Below are 22,807 nucleotides of genomic sequence, written 5' to 3' on the forward strand. Positions count from 1 at the left end.
GAAAAAAAAAAAGCCGGGCAGTGGTGGAGCACTTGGGAGGTAGAGGCAGGTGGACTTCTGAGTTTGAGGCCAGCCTGGCCTACAGAGTGAGTTCCAGGACAGCCAGGGCTACACAGAGAAACCCTGTCTTGAAAAAAAAAAAAAAAAGATGGAATTTCACTATGTAGCTCTAGCTATCCTGGAACTCAGTAATAGACTAGGTTGGCCTCAAACTCAGAGAGCCACCTGCCTCTGACTCCCAAGTTCTAGGATTAAAGGCATGTATCACTACACTGGCCAAAATTTGATTATTTAAAAAAAATAACGTCAGGCAGGCGGTGGTGGCGCATGCCTATAATCCCAGCACTCTGGAAGGCAGAGGCAGGCGGATTTCTGAGTTCGAGGTCAGCCTGGTCTACAGAGTGAGTTCCAGGACAGCGAGGGCTACACAGAGAAACCCTGTCTCAAAAACAAAACAAAACAAAAAACAAACAAACAAAACAAAAAACTCCAAAACACTTCAATTGATTATTTTTTTAAGATTCTTAATTATATATATAATATATATATGATTCTTATTTACATATATATGATGCTGATGCGCAGCACACTATAGCTGTCTTCAGATACACAAGAGGGCATTGAATCCTGTTACAGATGGTTGTGAGCCACCATGTGGTTGCTGGGAATTGAACTCAGGACCTCTGGAAGAGCAGTCAGTGCTCTTAGCTGCTGAGTCATCTATTTTTATGTACATGAATGCATGTCTGCCTCACCAGCATGCAGTGCCCATGGAGGACAGAATATTTAATGCCTCCTGTAACCAGAGTTGCATATGGTTATGAACTGTGATGTAGGTTTTGGGAATTGAACCCAAGGTCCTCTTGAAGAGTAACCAGTGCTCTTAATTGCTTAGCCAATCTCTTCATACCCAAACTTTGGTATGTTTTAATGTAAGTGCATAATGTGTGGGGTACAAGTGTCATGTGGGGGCAGGCTACAGAGTAATCCCAGGTGTCGTCCTGAGGAATGCCAGCTACCTCCATTGAGACTGGGTCTCTTACTGGACCTCACCAATTAGGTTAGATTGGATGGCTGGTGAGCCCCAGGGATCCTGCCTTCCCAGTGCTGGAATTATACCATTCCTAGAACTTTTATGTGGGCTTTAAGGGCTGGACTTAGGCTTTCATGTTTATAATGCAAGAATTTAAACAATTGAGGCCTCTTACCATCCCATATACTTTAACTTAAATAAAAAGTTAATTTAGATGGCATCTTTTACCTTGTCAAAAAAAGAAATCTTTTTTTATGAAATTTACACACTAAAACATTCATTTGCAGGGAAAACATACCTATTTAAATGAAGAAAATTTAAATTTTCTTTTGACTGATTAAAATCTTTTTGAGAAAGTCCATTTTCATACACCGATGGTGTATCATCATCACTGTATGCCAAATCACTTTCTAGAAAAGGGCAAGAAACATCTACAGAATAAAAAAAGAAAAAGCCCATCCATTAGTGATTTTTTGTTGTCATTCTTTCTTTCTTGCAATGGTCAATCAATTGCAATCAATATACCTGAATTTAAAGCTCTGTTTGTTCCAACTTCCACATGTGGAAATACTTTTTGTAGGGCTTCTAAGATCATATGAACAGTATTTTGCAGAAGTGGTTTCACAATGGCAGACAGTGCCTGTCCAGGTGATGTCACAGCTCTCTGGGAAGCTGGTATTATCTTCTGCATTGCTGCCTCAAAATCCTTAGCTGCGATATTAATTGAAGAGAGATCCAACTGTAGCTTCTCACTGGTGGTATAGATCTGCGGGTACCGTCGACGTAGGGCACATAAAGCAGCTTCAGCACATATTGACTTAATATCTGCACCACAGTATCCTATAACCATCAACCGAGGCAGGGGAAAAAAGCAAAACCCTCAAACTATTGACAGTCATTAATTAAAGATCAATTTTAAAAATTAAATATTTTATTATTCTCACTCAAATTAACTAAAATTTCTCACTCAGAAAGTGAACTCAAATGGTGTCAACAAATCAGTAACTTCTGAATAAAATATGCAAGCACTAAATACAAAAGAAGGATTAAGAGCAAGGATTCTGCTGTGCTGTTTTTTTGAGACAGGATCTCTCTGCGTGGTTATGGCTCTCTGTAGACCAGGTTGACCTCAAATTTAGAGATCTACCTGCTTCTGCCTCTGGAGTCCTAGGATTTAAGATGTGCACCAAAGTCAGACACAGCTCAAATTCTAGTTGTCATTTACCGCGTGAACTTTCAAGACCCACTTATATTCTGCAGCGGACTGTATCTCAGTTAATACTGCGTAATTCTCAGGGCTATTACTATTTTCATGTCTATGCTGCTCTCAAATTCCCTCAATGACAAATTTGTCCATTAAAAAACTCTTAATTATGTTTGTCATGTGGAGGTACGTATGTGACAGTGCAGATGCGCATGAAGGCCAGAAAAGGGAACTGGATTCCCTGGCACTAGAGCTGGAGGAAGCTGGGAGCCACCTAACAGAGGTTCTGGAGACTCAGAACCTCTGAAAGAGCAGTATGTACTTGTAATACTAAGTTACCTCTCTAGTCCTCAATTTTATTTTTATGTTTCAATTTTTTTTGAAACAAGGTACAATTATATACCAATGGCTTTCCTGATACTATACCTAACATGGCCTTAAACTCATGGCAATCCTGCCTCAGTTTCACAAGTGATGGGGATGAAGATACTCTGACAAGTATCTATTCTTTAGTATCTGGGATCTTAAGGGTAAATACAAAATAGATGGAAAACAAATGAACCGTGCTCCCTTCTCAGGTCAGCTCTTTCTTCCTGGGCAGACAAGGCCATAAACTTGCAGTCTGTCTTTGCTTCCTACCACTAGCACTGCAAATATGTGCTGCTACAGCTGGCCACATCTGTGGCTTTGTTAGTGTGAATACGGGTACGTAGCGGTCAGAGGATGTGGGGCCAAGTTCTTTCCTTCCACTTTCACTTGTCTTCCAGGAACTGCACTTGGTCACCAGGCTTGAACTGTAAGCACCTTTACCCATTAGGCCACCTCTCCAGCCTTTTAAATCTAAACTCTAAAGCAAGACCTCAACTTGTTTCATCTCCCCCAAAAGTATTTACCAACACAGTTTTCTGCTAGTTCTTCTAGAAACATGTCCACTGGTTTTGGATTCCAATCTCTTGTATGAATCTTCAGAATCTCTTTTCGAGCCTATGGTGGGAAAAAACCCTCTTTAAATTTTTTACATCTGTAATCATTAAGTTACCCCAATTAGAGATGTTTGAGTCTAAACTACTTTTGACTATCTAAAATTTTAAAGTAACCAAAATTTAATACAAATAGAAGACCGTGAAAATGAGGGGAAAAAACCCCACACCTATAAGCATAACAAAATTAAGCAATTCCTATTTGCTATATAATGAATATAACTTGTGCACATTGCCCAAGTTCCACATGGTGGCTCACAACCATCTGTAATGAGATCTGATACCCTCTTCTGGGGTGTCTGAAGACAGCTAGGGTGTACTTACATATAATAAATAAATCTTAAAAAAAATTAAATAGCATTATTCATTCAGAAGTACATTAAGAAATAAGAATATGAGCCGGGTGGTGGTGGCGCATGCCTGTAATCCCAGCACTCTGGGAGGCAGAGGCAGGCGAATTTCTGAGTTCGAGGCCAGCCTGGTATACAGAGTGAGTTCCAGGACAGCCAGGGCTATACAGAGAAACCCTGTCTCGAAAAAAACCAAATCCAAAAACCAAAAACCAAACCCAAACCGCCCCCCCCCCCAAAAAAAGAAAAGAAATAAGAATACAGACAGCTCTACTCATTTGTTAAGAGTATATACTTTAAAATTTTAATTGTATCTTTGAGTGGGTATATGCACCAGAGTGCAGGTGCTTTTGAATTCAGTAAGAGGGTGCTGGATTCCCTAATTGGAGTTATAGGTGGTCCCAGCCACGGGGTCCCTAACACCCACACTGTGTTGGGGACTTAACTCTGGTCCTCTGAAAAAGCTGTGAGTAAGTAAGCACTCTTAAACCTGAAGCATCCATAGCTGGGTGGTGGCGGCGCAGGCCTTTAATCCCAGCACTTTGGAGGCAGAGGCAGGCGGATTTCTGAGTTCGAGGCCAGCCTGGTCTACAGAGTGAGTTCCAGGACAGCCAGGGCTACACAGAGAAACCCTGTCTCAAAAAAACCAAAACCAACAAACAAACAAATCAACCACCTCTGAAGCATCCTTCCAGTCAGCTCTACTCATATTTCATTGCATGCTTCTCAGAAGCAGTAAGTAGCTTCAGCCTAACTAATTATTTTAATACAACAGTGTTCTGAAAGAAGGCAAAGCTCATGGGCTGGCTAAGGAATCATGAAGCTGACAACATCAAGGCTGTGCTTAACTGAAAACTTCAAAAGCAGTTGGGGAAGGAGACATGCTTAATGATAGATAATAAACTACCTCTATTGAGTTCTTTTGAATAATCATAAGATCATGATCCAAACTAAAGTCTTCAACTTTTTATTTTATTGTATCAGAACTTGTTATTGGGAATGGAAAACAGTTCAGCAGGTTAAAGAACTTGCAACCAAGCCTGAGGAGCTGAGTCCCACCACAGGACCACACAGTACAGAGGGAAACTTACTCCCACATCTGACCTCCACACCTGCACCGTGGCACAATGCCCGCTAGTCCCCACCCCTGCTGCAAAAAGAAATGTAATTTTACAAAATTATTAATAATAAGAAGCATGTAAACTTTTCTTACATCTTTATCAGGTAGACTAAAAAGGAACTCTCTGTCAAATCGACCAGGCCTTCGTAAAGCAGGGTCTATGGAATCTAGTCGGTTGGTAGCTCCAATGACCACAATTTCTCCTCTGCTGTCCAAACCATCCATAAGAGCTAACAAGGTTGAAACAATAGAACTAAACATAAAAAAAAAGAAAGCAAATTAGTATTACAAAGAATCATTCAGTAATATTTCTTTTCATAAGGTTTATTTTAATGTATAAATGTGCAAATAAATGTTTTATGGCACAGCTATTTTTTAATGAAAAACAAAATAAAACATAGGGAAACTAGAGAGATGGTTCAGGGGGTTAAAAACCCATGCTGAGAAAAGAGGACCTGAGTTCAAATCCCCCAGTACCCCTACAGAAGCCAGGTTTTACTGAATATGCTTATCACCTAAACATTGTGAAGTTCCTACTACCTCCCTCCCTTATAAAACAGCAGGCCTCCCAGGACCTTCAACCAGACATAGCCTGGCAAGCTACACAAGGCCACGCACATCTCCTCACATCAAGGATGGACCAGGAACCGGGTCCTCAAGTGAGTCCCAAGTGAGACAAGAGTCAGAGACAGCCCTTACTCTCTGTTAGGAATTCCACAAGAACACAGAGCTATACAACCATAACATATAGGACCTAGGTCATAGGACCTAGGTCAGATGCTCCCTAATCAGCATAGGCCCACTGGAATCCCAGTCAGTTGATTTTGTGGGCTGAGTTCTTGTTCACCATCTAATTCTTATCTTTTATATACCATTAACACAATTTAATTTAATCAAGTTTACCTGTGAATCTGATCTTGCCTGCTAGATCGTACTGGAGCCAAACCATCGATTTCATCAAAGAATATAATTGCTGGGCGCATCTGATAGGCCTAAAAGAGGGGCCGGGAGTCCTGTGTTACCACAAAAATCCTCAAATAGATTTTAATCAAAGAGTTCCAATCCATTTTCACTCAAATTTATTAAAAATATATAATTTATAAACTGGAATATATCTTTACATTCTATTTTCATTCAATCTTGCTTGCTAGTCTGTCATTTCTAACTATTATAAATTCCAAAAACTATTTTTAGAATTTTACATATGTACATTAATAGAATTAATTTTATTTGCATTTTTAACTTGAAATATCCAAATACTCCAGTAACTATATAACTTGGACTTTATAAAGTTACAGTTACTAGATACACAGAAAAACTTAATTACCGACTATGGAGCCAAATAGTGGAGGACAGTTGTACTCTCCTCCCTCCATGTCATAAAGAAAAACATTCCTCAACGACAGGCAAAACTTAAAAAACTATTCTAGTGAAAGCAAAATAAAGACTCTAGTTTTAAAAAGGTTTTCAAACCCATTAAATGTCAAACATGATGGCATACACCTTTAATCCCAGAATGTGGGAGGGAGATCTGATTCAAGACCAGCCTAGTCTTCATAATGAACTGCAGGACAGCCAGGGTTATATAGAAGGACCTGCCTAAACAAACAACAATAACAACCGACCGACCAAGCACAAAACCTTCCTGCAGGCAGCATGCTCTAGGGACCCAGATGTTAGCATTTCACAGTAAACTGTCAATACAGTCCGGCATATGACACTGAAAGATATGCTAGGGAAGAATTGCCTTGCTTCCCATTGCCAAGTAATCCACTACTATTAAACTGCTCAGGAGGAGACTCCTCATGCTTAGGAGTTAGGAGTTCTCAAAATCCATGTGGCAGAGGAGGGAGTTCCTGCATGCACGCCCGCAGACAGCAACAGGCTGAAAGACCACTCTGTAAAACTGTCGAAGTGAAGCGGAGGTGGCAGTGGAGACCCCAGGATGTTAGCAACGTCAGAACTAACAAGGGGAACTGAGCTGTACACAAGGAACAAAACCAGTCCAAGGGAGATTTTTCAAGATGTAAATTCCCAGCTCCCTATTTCTGCCACCATGCCTGCTAGTTGCTGCCATGCCACCCACTATGACAGACTCTTATCCCTCTAGAACCCTAAGTCCAAATAAACTTTATTTCATCAAATTAAAAAAAAAAAGAAATAAAATATATAGGGGAAATATAATATCACCTGATCAAATAGCAATCGAAGCTGTCTCTCAGACTCTCCTACCCATTTACTCAGACAGTCGGCACCTTTCCTCATGAAAAAGGCCACTCTTTTATCCCCTCGGCTGCACTCGTTGGCAAGGGCTCTAGCGACCAGGGTTTTCCCAGTTCCAGGCGGTCCATAAAACAAACAACCTCTGCAAAGTATGTGAAACGCTTTCAGCATTAAATTAAAAGGTAAGATGACTGAAACAAAAATTAAGAACCAATCTTACAACCATTTTAATTAGTTAATTTAAAACATTAAACTGAAATAGTTTCATTATACAAAGTACAAGTTAAAACTCTTGAGTTAGTATCCATACAATACAGAAAATTAAAAGAATCCTTTTCTAGTTGAAACATTCATTACCTGACCATGCACATTATGAATATGTGTGTGTGTGTGTGTGTGTGTGTGTGTGTGTATTGGTTTAAAAAAAAAATCATTGGTGATTCTGTGTGAAGGCTAGAGAATAACTAACTCTGTGGAGCTGATCTCTCCTGCATCTATTACTATGATTCTGGGGACACTCAGGTTGCCAGGCTAGTGATTGAGGGCACCTAACGCTCTTCCAGAAGACCAGAGCTTGGTTCCCAGCGTTCAAGTGTGATGGATCACAACTCTGTAATTCCAGCTCTGTGGATTGAATGACCTTCTTCTGGCCTCCACAGGCACTCCCAGACAGGTAGCAAACACACTCATACATGCACACTCATATTTAAGAGGACCGGGGAAATGGCTGGGCCAATAAAAGCACTGGCTGTCCAGGCATGCACACCTGAGTTCAAATCCCCTGAACACACACACACAAGACGACTGTGGTCATGTGTACATCTGAAACCCAGGGCTGTAGGAGGACAGGAGGAAGGCTACATGCCAGCCTGACTCCAGTCTCAGTGAGAGACTGTCACAAGGTCTAGACACCTTAGAGCAGACACCTGCCACCTGCCTGGCGGCCCCGTGCTTGTGCACCTGCACCGGCATCTCTAATATAATGTTTAAGTGAGTCAAGAGAAGCAAAAGTATGCACACACAATGGCTATAAGTAAAAGCATCTTTATATTACCTTGGGGGTTGAATTTTAAACTTTTCAAAGACTTCTGGATAAAGTAAGGGAAACACCACCATCTCTTTTAGAGCTGCAATGTGACTGGACAGGCCACCAACACTGTCAAATCGCACCTACAGTGAAACAGGACACAGATCTGAATTAAAATTAAAAGACTGGCTTATGTCTTCATAATCTACCCACATCAACTGATTAACAATAGTACTCCACAAAGTTTTTTAAAAATGTTTATTTTATATGTAGGTCACCATGTGGATGCTGGGAATTAAACTCAGGTCCTCTGTAAGAGCCACAAATGCTCTAAATGCTGAGCCATCTCTCCAATTCCCCAAAGATTTTTGCTTTTAAAATATATATAAAAATTTAAGTTTCTGATAAGAAAAAAAAAGTTTTACTTATCTGTAAGACAAAAATAAAGTAATTGAAATCTCAAGTCAAGCACAAATTTTAAAATACTCACTGAAGAATCTAGTTGCATTGGATCAACATCAGCAAGGTTTGCTCCAATTTTCATTCGATCTTTATAAATCCCTCTTATTTCATCTTTCCGAAAATTTAGTGGGAGGCACCTATTAAAAAACACACGCACACACACACACATATAAAGACACACATCAAATCATCCTTCTTCCTAAATTCCATGTTACAATATTACTCTTATTAAAAATGTTTGGGGCTGGGGAAAATGGCTCAGTGGGTAAAGTGCTTATTGCCAAAGCAGAGGACAAGATTGATTTAGTTCTAGTAAATCTATTGATACCCAACTCTACTAAACTATGGTTAGAGGTGGAAGGCCCTCTGTAATCGTAGGACCCTGGAGGTAGAGAAAAGGACTCTCCAGAGCAATCGAGTTAACCCCAAGGATGAGATCTAGGTCAATGAGAGACCCTGCCTCAAAACAAAGTGGAGAGTGACTACGGGGACACACCCAGTGTCAGCCTTTGGTTCTATGAGCACATGGACCAGGAGTTACAGACATTGTGAGCCATCATGCAGGTGCTGCCCAGCATGGCGGTCGGTGCCTGCCAGCATTGGAAAATTAGGGAGTTCAAGATTCTAAGCCAGTGGGAGCTACATTAGACCTTGTCTCAAAAACAACAGTCCACTGACCAATCCCAGTCCTCTTGTTTCAACTATAAATATTTCCAATAAGGCAGGAGCTTGCTTTAATGTCTGGTGCAACCTTCTAATCAGCTAAGCTGTATGTATTATTCCTAAATTATTCTACTTTCTTACCAGCCATAAAAAAGGTATCAGAGGCCAGCAATATCTCAAAAGTAATGTCAAGCCTGACAATTTGAGTTTAATCTCTGGAACCCACACAGCGGAAGGAGAAACCAATTAAATCAATCCTCTGACCTCTACAGGCGAACCATGGCGTGCGTGTATGCATAAGCTGACATATAATGCATAAAGTTTTAAAAATATATTTGATAGTTTTAAGTCATCAATGTAGAACTCATCCATTCCACCTCCCCTCCCCCAATATTGTATGTTTTGTTGAGATCAGGCTTACCACAAAGCCCAGGCTAGAACAAGAACCCTTAAGCCTCTGATCTCAGCCCCAGAGTACTTGAATTAAAGGGGTGAGCCCCCACACCAGGCTCAGAGCTCACCTGTTAATAGCTCTATTTCGGTTCCTTTTTCTTCTCCTCTCAAAGCATTCATCTTCAGAGGAGGAGGAGGAAGTAGAATCACTACTGTGGATGGCATGCCTTCGCCTAAACAGCGAAATTCAAATCACAATGAAGGAAACAGAAAGTGGGGCAGGCAGGACATCAGAAATAGCTAATGATCTAAAAATTATGTCAACTTAATAACTATATGAATACCTATCTTTATAATTAATATATATTATAAACTTGAGATGGTACTGTTACTTGTTATGTGTTACATGATAACCCTTGTAAACATTTCCAAAAATCTGACATTTCAACACAAATGACCTCTAGGATTTTGAGAAATGATTTGTAAAGCCAGAATAAATGAGAAAATAACTCATCTACACACCCAAGACCATTTTGTAATCATCCTGCAGCTAAAATTATCTGGTACAAGCCTGCATATTTAGTATTACCATCAACAAAAAGTAAAAATAAAACATAGCATAAATAATTAAAACAGTGAAATAAAGCATTGTTGGCTGAATCTTTTGAGGTAAAAGACACAACCAAGAGAAAGAGAAGAAAACCAAGAGGTTTTGTTAGAACTGACCATCAAATGCTCATTAAGCTAAAAGACGACAGTACAGGCAGAGACGGTCTATGAGTAGTGCTGCTTGCTTAACTAAACCTCACTTTGTGGGTCAGGCTGGCCTGGAATTCAAAGATCTCCTTGACTCTGCCTCCCAAGTGCTGCAAGGACAGGCATATAGCACCAAGTCTGGCTGAACATTATTTTCAGTATTATATAAAGTTCTTATATTAGAAACCACAATTTTTTGAAATGCTGTTATTTTTTTTTAAAGATAATTAATGAAGGAAAAAGGCTATCAAAAAAGACTTAAGGGTCAGTAAGATTGCTAGGTTAAAGTGCCTATCACCAGGCTGACTACCTGAGTTTAATTCCTGGGACCCATAAAATGAGAGAACTGACTTCCTCCAACTGTCCTCTAACCTTTATGTGCATAATGTACAACGCCACACACTAAGGAAATGTACTGAACATTATTAAAATGCTATGAGGTCTAATAGTATACCTTAGTAGTAGAATGTTTACTTATACTACGTGAATCCCTGGGAAATAGTAAAGAATATTACTATAAGATAATATAATACCCTTTAATACCAGCACTGGGGAGGCAGAGGGAGAACTCTATGTGAATTCAAGGACAGCCTGGTCTACAGAATGAATTCTAAGAAGGACATTCAAGGCTACACAGAGACTATGTCTCAAAAAACCACTACCACCCTCCCAACAGAAATGAACCCCAAAACAAAACAAAATTTGGGGTGGAGAGATGCCTTAGAGGCTAAAACTTATTGCTGTTCCAGAGAACCTACATTCAGTTCCCAGGAGCACTCACAGTGGCTCACAGCTGTCCTTGGGTTTTTGTTTGGATTTGTTGTTTTTGAAACAGGGTTTCTCTGTGTAGCCCTGGCTATCCTGGAATTCACTCTGTAGACCAGGCTGGCCTCGAACTCAGAATTCCGCCTGCCTCTGCTTCCCAGAGTGCTGGGATTACAGGCGTGCGCCACCACCGCTGCGCTACAGCTGTCCTTGTTAACTCTAGTCCCAGGTTATCCAATGCTTCCACAAGCATTGTACACAAAGGCTGAACAGATATACATACACATAAAACACCCAAACACATAAAGGAAACAAACCTCTGTGAACTATTTGTAATTATTCAGAAAAGAAAAACAAAACCCTAAATAGCACATAGCAATTTATGGTCTCTATTTACACCACTATGGAGATTTACAAGGGGAATAGTACTGGTCCAGGTAACTTGATACTGTTACTTGTTATGTTTTATACAATAACCCTTGTAAACATTTCCAAAAACCTGGCATTTCAACATAAATGATCTCTAGGGTTTGTCTTAAAGCCAGAATAAAAGAGAAAATAACTCATCTACATGCCCAAGACCATTTGTGCAATCATCCTGCAGCTAAAATTATCTGGTACAAGCCTGCATTATTAGTATTACCATCAACACTCAAAATATTCCTATTATATGTATACTACATATTCATAGAATTAAGACAGATTTCACTATTTAAATTTTTTAAAAAATGTTGTATTTACTGACTCTTTCCCATATACTTGATTGACTTAATTTCCCAGCACCTACTGCTTCAACCAGTGAGTAGTGAACCCAGAGCCTTACATATGTTTAGCAAAGGCTCTAACACTGAACTACACCAACCAGCCTTATTTATTTTTAATTAAAATTCTAGACAACATACATTATCAGTAGGCTCATTTTACAGTCAGGGTCTGTGAGGTTCAAGGACTAAATAACTCGTTCAAATTCAATCCTATTCCAAAGAGCCAAATACTAGTGTACTGGTGGTTTCTAGTTTATTTCACAAGCCAATAAAAATTATAAGCAAACAACAAAGGTGCTATGTAAATAGAAGAAGCCTCCAACTCCCAACTCCCAAGGCTTCTCTATTAAAGGCCTGTCTCTAGGTAGTGGCACTATTGGGAGGCAAGCAGACCATGAGAATGCTGACCTCATCAGTGGATTAGCCCATTTATGAGTTCATAAATGAATGTGTCATCACGAAGTGGAGCCTAGGTCACTGGGAATGTGGTCTTTGAAGAATGCATTTCTCTTTTTTGAGAGAGTCTTTTGGAGCTAAGCTGACTAGGCTGGCCTTGAATTGCTCTGTGGCCCAGGCAGGCCTTAAACTGCCAGTCTTCACACATCAGTTTCCAGCTATGATTAGAGGACTGAACTGCCAAGTCTGGCATTTAACAGTAGTCTAATGAGCTCACAAAAATACTGACAATGAAGAATCTTTCCAAGCATAACTGATCTTGGGCAGCTCTGACAGGTGGAATCTGCCTTCTTCATCTTCCATCCTTCAGTTAGGTGAAAAGGGACGATGAGAAAAGAAACCCAGGGTGTCTACTTGTGATTTTGACAAAATTACAACATGCGAGAAAACAAGTATGCTTATGTTTCATAAAAGAGATGAAGCTTCACTGGGCGGTGGTGGTACACACCTTTAACCCCCAGCACTTGGGAAGCAGAAGCAGGAGGATCTGAGTTCCAGGCCAGCCTGGTACACAGAGCAAGTTCCAGGACAGCCAGGGCTACACAGAAAAACCCTGTCTTAAAAAGGCGCCATCTCCCCTCAACGATTCCTCAACACTTAAAATGTTTCTGCTTTCCATGACCAACATATGATCAAATAGTTTACAGACTCCCTGACAACTGTTTAAATGGCTGAAAATAATGCTTTTAGTCTTATTTTTGATTCTTCTTTTAATCATTCTTGTCCTTGTTTCTATTTACAGGCCACTGTAATACTACCCAAACCTTGGTTATTCAGATTAATTTATCAGAAAACCTTATACTATTCAAGATGGGAAAATAAGTATATAGGTTATCCCTGTAAACTTAAATTGGAAAGAAAACAATTATTGAGATATATAAGAAAAATTCTAGCCGGGCAGTGGTGGCGCACGCCTTTAATCCCAGCACTTAGGAGGCAGAAGCAGGTGGATTTCTGTGTTTAAAGCCAGCCTGGTCTATAGAGTAAGTTCCAGGACAGCTAAGTCAGGGCTACATAGAGAAACCCTGTCTCGAAAAAATCCAAAAAAAACAAAACAAAACAACAACAACAACAAAACAAAACAAAACAAAAAAAGAAATTCTTTAGTGAGACAAAGTAATTTTTTCTAAAACATAAAAGAGAGTATAAAATAAGTCCAGGGAAAAAAAGGCCAGTGTCATGAGCCAGTCTAGAAGCTATATAACTTAGAATATTTAATGTGGAGGGAGATTATGGTTGTGGAAGTATATAAAGAAAAGGCTACAGCCTAAATGTGAATTTTAAATGAAATCATCTTTGTAAAATACTTAACAGAGCCTAACTACAATATACACTAAGTCAAAGTAGATCTATCGTGGGATGTGCTACAACGGAATAATCTTACCAAGTAGTTACTAATACTTCCTATTAACGGAAGCAAAAGCAAAGAGTCACTGGTAATGGGGATTAGAGCACTAAATGATACCAGAACTCTCCCATATGAGATTCTAGAATTCTATCCCAACACACTCAATCCAAAGACTCTAGAATCCTGTCTTAACACAGCCACTTATGTTATCATAAATTGATCACTATTTCAGAACCTAACCTGTTCATTCGTTTACAATAGGGACTTCTTGGTCCTGTAGAAGACAATCGGTATCTTGGTCTTGCAGGAGAAGCTGAACCACTATAAAACATGTTGGGCTTTCTCTGGTGACGAGGTTCTAGAAAAAAAAATATGAGTATATATAACAGAAAATAAAAAGAAGTAATTTTGTCCTTTAAATATTTACAAAGGTGCTCCCTTCCATGAAAATGCTAGTAGTATATGTAGAAGATTTTACTAATGTAAAGATTAAAAATATTGATAATAAAATTGATATTAAATATTAATATTGATATTAAAAATATAGGAGGGGGCTCAGAAAGAGTTCAGCAGTTGCTGAGCATTTGCTGTGAGGAGACCTGGGTTCCATTCCTAGTATTCACACAAAGTGACTTACAACCACCTATAATGCAGTGGCTGCACACAGACTCACAAACAAGTACAAAGTATATAGATGAAAACCAAATAGACCACAACATCTTATCTTTATATACATAAGACAAAAAAAGAAAAAACATCAAAAACCTCAAAATAGCAAGAAATGACAATAGAATAAACCATCCTTTAACATCTAATATGGAATATATTAAAAAAAATACTATCAGCATAGTGACATACACCTATAATCACAAGACAAGAGTGTCAAGGGCAGTGGGATCACCCAGTTTGAGGCCAGCCCAGGCTACACAGAAATGCTGTCTCAAATAAAAGCAGTATGAGCATTAGCAAAGTGTAAGCGAAAATATATATACTATTGTATTTGCGAGAATACAAATATACTTATGTTTCATAAAAGAGAATCTTTATGGGGCAGTGGTGGCACATACCTTTAACCACCAGCACTTGGGAAGCAGAGGCAGGCAGGTTTATTTCTTTTATGTTTTTAAAAAAAAAAAAAAAAAACAAACAAACCACAAAACCAAACAGAGCAGGGCTATAAAGATGAATCAGTAGTAAAGGTACTTGCTACATGAAGTTGAGTGTGATCCCTAAGACACAGTACAAGACAGCTGACTCCCCAAGCTGTCTTTCTGACTGTACCCCCATGTGCACAATGGCACATGCACACATATACCACACAGACTACTTTAAGTGGAATTAAAAAAATGTTCTTAAAAAGGGGGGGGGAAAAAGAAGGCTGGGCAGTGGTGGCACACACCTTTAATCCCAGCACTTGGGAGAAAGAGGCAGGCGGATTTCTGAGTTCAAGGCCAGCCTGGTCTACAGAGTGAGTTCCAGGACAGCCAGGGCTACACAGAGAAACCCTGTTTCTATGAAAAACCAAAAACAAACAAAAAAACAAAAAAACAAAAAAAAAAAAGAAAAGAAATCTTTCTCCTGAAAGAGCATTTGCAGTACTTACTTTCCAGTGGAGCCTGGTAGTAAACAGTTGCTTTTCTCTGCCTAAGATAATATCTTTTTTGATTATCTTCTTCTCCGTCTTCTTCATCTTCTTCATCTTCACCATCATCATCCTCTTGCTCTTCCCCCTCTTCAGATGATTCTAACATCAAGAATATACACAGGAAGCCAGAGAGATGTCAGCAGGTAAGGGTAACTGCCAGCAAACTAACAAAATGAGTTCCATTCCCAGGACCCACAAACTCAGAAAAACCAAGTCCTGCAACTGTCCTCCGACTTGCACATATAGTCTTACCACCACCCACAAAATTAATGTAATGAAAATGTTACAAAGGAAATACATCCAATATGCTCACTAAAGTGTTAACAATTTTTAACATAGGCTGTTAGGAGAAAGGGATCTTTAAAAAACTTAGCTGCTTTTCAATTATTCATATTAAGAATTTGCAACATTTAAAAAATTTTCAAAATAGAAGTAAAAATTATAGAATTAAAACATAGATGCAGGGTTGGGGGATGAGGGCTGTGAAGGGACTGGAGTGATGGCTCAGTGGTTAAGAGCTCTGGCTGTTCTTCAGAGGTCCTGAGTTCAGTTCCCAGCACCCACATGGAGTCTCACCACTGTCCTAGTTCTCTGGCTATGGGAATTATGTCAGTCTAACAAAGACATTTATAATAATGGCAAGATAGCCTTCACCAACATATTTTAGGAAATGGTTTTTGGGTATGTATCAATGGGGGGATGGGAACTGGGGGTAGCCACCAGCAAGTTCCAGATGCCAGGAAAGCAAGAGGCTACCAGGACCCAACAAGGACAAGATCAGCTGAAATGGTCCACAAAGGGGAGGGAGAACCTGGAGACCATATCCAGAGGTTAGGCAAGGGGCCCGATTGGGGGATGGGGCCATCCACTCATCTCCATATTTTTAACCCAGAATGGCTCCTGTCTAAAGGAAATACAAAGTGTGGCTCAGAGACTGTCCCACCTGGGGATCCATCCCATACACAGACACCAAACTCAGACACTACTGTGGATGCCAAGAAGTACATGCTGAAGGAACCTGATATGGCTGTCTCCTGAGAGGCTGTTAGAGCCTGATAAATACAGAGGCAGATGCTCACAGCCAACCATTGGACTGAGCAGGGGACCCCAATGGAGGAGTTAGAGAAAGGACTGAAGGAGCTGAAGGGGTTTGCAACCCCATTAGAATAACAATATCAACCAACCAGACCCCCCAGGGCTCCCAGGGACTAAACCACCAACACATGAAAGAATCCATGACTGCAGCTGCATATGTAGCAGAGGATGGCCTTATCTGGCATCAATGGGAAGAGAGGCCCTTGGTCCTGTAAAGGCTTCAGGCCTCAGTGTAGGGGAAGGCCAGGGCGGTGAGGTTGGAGTGGGAACATCCTCATAGAAGCAGAAAGAGGGGGGATGGGACACAGGGTGCCAGAAAAAATATTCAATAAAAAATTGCTTAATATTTAAAAAAAAAAAGAAAAAATAGAAAATGCTACTAAGTCTCAAATGCAGTACCATAATTAACTTTAATCACTATAACTAAAATACAGAGATGTATGATAAACTATCTGCAATTTTATTATATAAGCAAACCAATTATTACTTTAAAACTGTTGATTTTCAGTTACTTTCTCCAACAAAACATACTATCCTGTTCTGACTGTCTATATTTCTTTTACATTATAACCACCTCAGCTGGGTGTGGTGGCGCACGCCAGTAATCCCAGCACTTGGGAGGGAGAGGCAGGCGGATTTCTGAGTTCTAGGCCAGCCAGGTCTACAGAGTGAGTTCCAGGACAGCCAGGACTACACAGAGAAACCCTGACTCAAAAAACCAAAAACCAAAAACCAAAAAAAAAAACCAACAAAAAAAACAAAAAAAAACCCCAAAAACAAACATTATAACCACCTCAAACTACAATAAATGTCACAGAATAAGAAAGCTATTGCCTAAAACGCTTAACTTTGCCAGGCAGTGGTGGCGCTAGCCTTTAATCCTGGCACTTGGGAGGCAGAGGCAGGCAGATTTCTGAGTTTGAGGCCAGCCTGGTCTACAGAGTTCCAGGACAGCCAGGGCTACACAGAGAAACCTTGTCTCAAAAAACAACACAAAAAAGCTTAACTTTGGGAGCTAGAAGATGGCTCTGTGATTAAGAGCACTCACTGACTGCTCTTCCAAAGGCCCTGAGTTCAATTCCCAGCAACCACATGGTGGCTCACAACCATCTGTAATGGGATCTGCTGCCCTTTTCTGGGATGTCTGAAGACAGCTACAGTGTACTCATACATTAATAAGTCTTAAAAAAACAAAACAAAACAAAACTTTGAAGCCAGAAAACATAAGATAAAATGAAAACTTACCCACACTGCCGTCCTGGTTATCAGTTGTTTCTTCATCAGCTTGCTGAATAGCCTTTCGTTTTGCTCTTGTGTACATAGTAAGATTACTCTACAAATGTTTAAATAAAATCTATTAATATTCAGTATATGTTCACACAAAAATTAAAACCTAATTATTCTTAAAATGTAGACATACTATAAACTTTTAATTTTAGTAGTAATTTCTACTCATAAGTGGATAACGAACTAAACAGGATGTCACCACCTAATGGAAAAAAATACGGTTACCTCTTCTGTTTCATTGAACACTCCCAAATCCTCAAGATTCTTCATTCTTTGTCTACGCATCTTTTTCATGTCATCCATCTTTTGAAGTACAGCTTCAGCAGTGCTTCAGAAATAGTAAGAATTTCAGCAAGGAGGCAATAACTTATTATTCAATACTTCTTTCCAAGAATTTAAAAATATATATAACAGAGTTTACTAATAGCCGTTCTCTGGTATGCTTCACACAAATCAAATAGTGTTCAGCATGGGGCCAGGAATGCAGCTCAACTGGAGTGCAACTGGACATTCAGTCCCTAAAGTCTAGGGAGAGAAAGGGGAGGGACCAGGGTGTGGCACACACCTTTGATCCTAGCACCTGGGAGGCAAAGGCAGGGAAATCTGAGTTCAAGGACAGCCAATGACATAGGTGTGTCGGGGGAGGGGGGAAGGATAATGGTAAAATTTCACAATCTATCACTGCTAAAGTTTGTTCTGAATTCATAGGTCTGATCTTAAACACTTTTACTTACTTTGTTATAAGCTTGTCAAATAGCACAGACTGGTTCACGGTACTGTAACGACTTCTGATCCTGCAGCTTCTTCGAACTTCAACATCTCCATTTTGTTCATGCAAATGTTCTGTACTTAGAGCAATGTTTCTATTCCTCAATGAGCGAATAACTGGAATAACTTTGTCTTTTATGTACAGAAAAATACAGATTTGTTATTAGCAAAACAGCTTGAAAATGCACAACAGGACAGCAACTTTCACACAGCAAAATTATAGCACCTTAAACTAGCAAACTTTTTTGTTGTTGTTGTTGTTGTTGTTTGTTTTTCGAGACAGGGTTTCTCTGTGTAGGGTTTCCCTGGCTGTCCTGGAACTCACACTGCAGACCAGGCTGGCCTTGAACTCAGAAATCCTGCCTGCCTCTGCCTCTCAAGTGCTGGGATTAAAGCTGTGTGCTACCACTGCCCAGCTCTAGAAAACTTTTAAGTTACAACATATACCTATGGTATGATTTACCTCACTTCAGAGAAAATGCCATATAAATACTTGTATTTGAAAGTTTAAAGCAGTTTGTAATAGTTTGCAATCAGTAACCGCTGAAGTCTACTGAAGGACAAGGATATGAAGCCAGGTGTGCAGGAGCAGTGCCTGCCCTCAAGCTCAGGCAGATCTTGAGGTAAAAGAGACAGGAACTAGTAGAGCCAAGACAGATTATGTGTCTTAGTCACTGTTTTATTACTGTGAAGGGACAACATGAGGAAGACAACTCTTACAAAAGAAAGCATTGCTTATAGTTTGAGATTTAGTCCACTATCATCATGGAGCAGTGACATGCTGGGAGTCACAGTAGCTAATATCAAGATCCCATTCTGTGGGTGAGGAGAATGAGATGCACTAAGCCTGGCTTGGGCTTTTGAAATCTCAAAGTCCACACTCAGCATCTTCATCAGTGGCCACTTCATCAAGGCCACACTTCCTAACTCTTCTAATTCCTGAGTTCCACTTCCTTGGTATTTGGCATTCTAACATATGAGCCTACAGGGGCCACTCTTGTCCAAACCATAACAGGAGCTTGAATAAACTTAGGGGTAAAGGGCTATTTTCCTGAAATTAGTATACAATGGCTTCTTTTACACACTATGTCAAATCTCACGAAGCATACAGTTTTTACATGTACTTCAATAAGACTATAAATATTATGAACTACATGCTTTACAAAGTTGACACGCCATTAGCACTCAATTTTTTTAAAGATTTATTTATTTATTATATGTGAGTACACTATAGCTGTCTTCAGAAATTCCAGGAGACAGATCTCATTAGGGATGGTTGTGAGCCACCACGTGGTTGCTGGGATTTGAACTCAGGGCCTTCAGAAGAGCAGTCAGTGCTCTTAACGACTGAGCTATCCCTTCCATCCCCACAACTTACCTTCTTTGCACTCTTCTTTTTTTTTATCAGCCTGCTGTCGAGCCAACTGCCTATTATAAAAAAAATGCTAAATCAATTAAAAATAAAACTGACAGACATTTAAATCCTACATTCTATACCACAAACTAAGGTGGAAAGTCATATAGTCAAGAAAGTATAATACTTGGATACTTAAAAACCCAAGAAACATTGAAAATACATGTTATGGCTAAACAAGTCTGTTTTGAATAACAAACTATTTGTTTTTGTGGTGGTTTGACTAGGTCTGGCTCTCACAGACTGATGTGTTTGAACGCTTACCCCACACAGAGTAGCACTATTAGGAAGTATAGCCTTCTTGGAGGAAGTGTCACTGTAGAGACTGGCTTTGAGGTTTCATACGCTCTAGCTACAGTCAGTGTGACAGTCCCCTTCAGCTCCTTCTCCTGCACCAAGTCTGCCTGCATGCTGCCATGACGATAATAGATTAAACCACTGAAACTGTAAGTCAGTCCTAATCAAATGTTCTTTTATAAGAGTTGCCATGGTCATGGTGTTTCTTCACAGAAAAGGAAACCCTAACTGAAGTCTCACATTGTAGCTCAGGCTAGACTTGAACTAAGAGAATACTTCTGCCTTAGCTTTGTTTGTTTGTTTATTTATTTATTTAGGTTTTTTTGGATTTGGTTTTTTTTCAAGACAAGGTTTCTCTGTGTAGCCCTGGCTGGAACTCACTCTGTAGAGCCAGGCTGGACTCGAACTCAGAGATCCGCCTACCTCTGCCTCCCAGAGTGCTGGGATTACAGGCGTGAGCCACCACCACCCAGCCGTTTTATTTATTTTTAATTATATGGTTTGTGTATGTGAGGTCCAGGTGTTAGATCCACTGGATCTGAAGTTATAGGCTATTTGAGACAACAGACACAGGTGCTGAGAATTGAATTTGGGAAGAGCCAAAGTATTCTTTTTTTTCCTGAGACAGGGTTTCTCTCTATAGCCCTGGCTATCCTGGAACTCAGACCAGGCTGGCCTTAAACTCAGAAATCTGCCTGCCTCTGCCTCCCAGAGTGCTGGGATTACAGGCGTGTGCCACCACTGCCAGGCTAGAGCCAAAGTATTCTTAGCTGCTGGGCAATCTAACTCCAACCTAGCTCAGTCTTCTAAATGATGGGATTATAGATGTGACCTACCATATTGGCTATTAACTCTTAGCCAAACCAAAAAAAAAAAAAAAAAAACCAAAAAAAACAAAAAATCAAGTCAAAGTATCACACTTGAAATAATAAGTGAAATCCTTGGACTAATATTTAAGTATGGTTGAAAAAAGCATTGCAGGCTGGAGAGATGGCTCAGTGGTTAAGAACACTGGCTGCTTGCTGTTCCAGAAGTCCTGAGTTCAATTCCCAGAACCCACATGGTGGCTCGCAACCATCTGTAATAGGATTCGATGCCCTTTTCTGGTGTCTGAAGACAGTTACAGTGTACTCATATAAATGAAATAAAAAAGCATGCTTCATATGAGGATATAGCAATCATATGAGGATCTCATAAGCTTGAGGAATTTGGAATTCTAAAGAGAATGGAGCCTGGTGGTGGTGGCACATGCCTTTAATCCCAGCACTTGGGAGGCAGAGGCAGGCAGATTTCTGAGTTTGAGGCCAGCCTGGTCTACAGAGTGAGTTCAAGGACGGCCAGGGCTACACTGAGAAACCCAGTCTGGAAAAACAAAACAAAACAAAACAAAACAAAACAAAAGAGAGAGAGAGAGAGAGAGAGAGAGAGAGAGAGAGAGAGAAAATGGACCTTAGAAATATGAACAATAGCTTGAAACTAATGCCAACACTCGAGAAAATGGGTCAAGAATATTACCACGGAGTGCTCACACCCAGAAAGTAAAGACACACAGATCTCTGGGTTCAAGGTTAACTTGACCTGAATATTGAGTTCTAGGACAGTCAAGGCTTTATAGGGAGACCTTGTCTCAAAAAATAAACAAAAAAGATAAACAAAACACCCCATCCATGCCCAAAAATAATAGAGAATCTACTGAACTGGAAAAAAACAAAACAAAACAAAACCCATTGTCCAAAACCTATATATATTATTATATAATTATATTTATTGACTCAATTTTCTACAAATGAGGGCTAGGACTACAGTTCAATGATAAAACACTTCCTAGGCATGTCTGGGGTCCTAGGTTCTATCTTCAGCATCAAAAAAAAAAAGAAAAAAAAAATCAATTCAATGCCCACTACACAGGCATGAAGATCTGAGTTTGGATTCCTGGGACCCAACTAAAAGCTAGGTGTGTCACTGGAGATAAACTGAAACAGATTCCCAGGGGTCCTTGATCAGCTAGCCTAGCTAAACTGAAGAGCTCCAGGCTCAGAGAGAAATCCTGCCTCAAAATAAGGTAGGCAGTTATAAAAAAGACACTTGATATAGACCTCTAGCATTAAAAAACTGCATGCACTCCTGCACACACCCAGACATGGACTCATACCAAACACTAAAGTTAAAAAATTAAAGGAAACCATCTAAAATAATTCATCCATATAGCCTTTGAAAAGTATGAGCAAACATTAATTCCTTACTTTTCTTGGAACACAGGTAAAAACAAAAGAGAAAATAGAGGCTTTTAATTTTAAGCAGGGGCAGCAAGATGGCTCAGTGGGTATAAGCACCTGCCCTCAAAGGCTGCTGACTTCAGTCTGATCCCTGGAATTCACACAGCAGAAGGAAAAGTTCCTGCCGGTTGTCTTCCACATGTATGCACACTCAATCAATAAGCATAATGGAAGAAAACGGTTAAACTCTTGTTGAAGAGTTAGTTTTTAGGCAGAGTTAGCTTTTAGACTCGTAATTTTCTCTCCTCAAGGAGCCCTGCCCTTCAAACCATATAAAATACTTAAAAGTGACTAAAGCAGCAATTTGTTGTTGTACTGAACCAGATGGGCTTTTAATTTTACAGAAATGACTAAATTTTTTGTGAAGGTGCTAGAAAGATAACTAATACTTTAGTCTTATCAGTATTCTCATTCTGTGCCTGCCAAACTGACACTGTAAGCATGACAGCTAACACAGACGCAGTCGGCTATGTGCTAAGGG

General features: G+C 39.9%; 1 protein-coding gene across 3 annotated transcripts in view; it reads right to left on the reverse strand.

Annotated features, from left to right (window-relative positions):
- Nucleotides 1–22,807, reverse strand: part of Atad2 (ATPase family AAA domain containing 2) — a 43,444-nt gene that overhangs the window by 15,579 nt on the left and 5,058 nt on the right. For 2 of the 3 annotated variants that reach the window (XM_052160420.1, XM_052160419.1), the window contains exons 3-17: nucleotides 19,718–19,767; nucleotides 18,306–18,471; nucleotides 17,797–17,899; nucleotides 17,530–17,617; nucleotides 15,148–15,288; nucleotides 13,785–13,902; nucleotides 9,584–9,688; nucleotides 8,428–8,536; nucleotides 7,965–8,080; nucleotides 6,878–7,052; nucleotides 5,591–5,679; nucleotides 4,781–4,940; nucleotides 3,131–3,221; nucleotides 1,559–1,873; nucleotides 1,332–1,464 (exon numbers count right to left, since the gene is read on the reverse strand). In XM_052160420.1, the coding sequence (XP_052016380.1) occupies nucleotides 1,332–1,464; nucleotides 1,559–1,873; nucleotides 3,131–3,221; nucleotides 4,781–4,940; nucleotides 5,591–5,679; nucleotides 6,878–7,052; nucleotides 7,965–8,080; nucleotides 8,428–8,536; nucleotides 9,584–9,688; nucleotides 13,785–13,902; nucleotides 15,148–15,288; nucleotides 17,530–17,617; nucleotides 17,797–17,899; nucleotides 18,306–18,471; nucleotides 19,718–19,767 (1,959 nt within the window). Of the gene's footprint in view, nucleotides 1–1,331; nucleotides 1,465–1,558; nucleotides 1,874–3,130; nucleotides 3,222–4,780; nucleotides 4,941–5,590; nucleotides 5,680–6,877; nucleotides 7,053–7,964; nucleotides 8,081–8,427; nucleotides 8,537–9,583; nucleotides 9,689–13,784; nucleotides 13,903–15,147; nucleotides 15,289–17,529; nucleotides 17,618–17,796; nucleotides 17,900–18,305; nucleotides 18,472–19,717; nucleotides 19,768–22,807 lie in introns of those variants that run through there. The other variant, XM_052160421.1, reaches the window with a different exon arrangement.

This window comes from Apodemus sylvaticus, chromosome 17, assembly GCF_947179515.1.
Source record: "Apodemus sylvaticus chromosome 17, mApoSyl1.1, whole genome shotgun sequence".
Lineage (NCBI taxonomy): Eukaryota > Metazoa > Chordata > Mammalia > Rodentia > Muridae > Apodemus > Apodemus sylvaticus.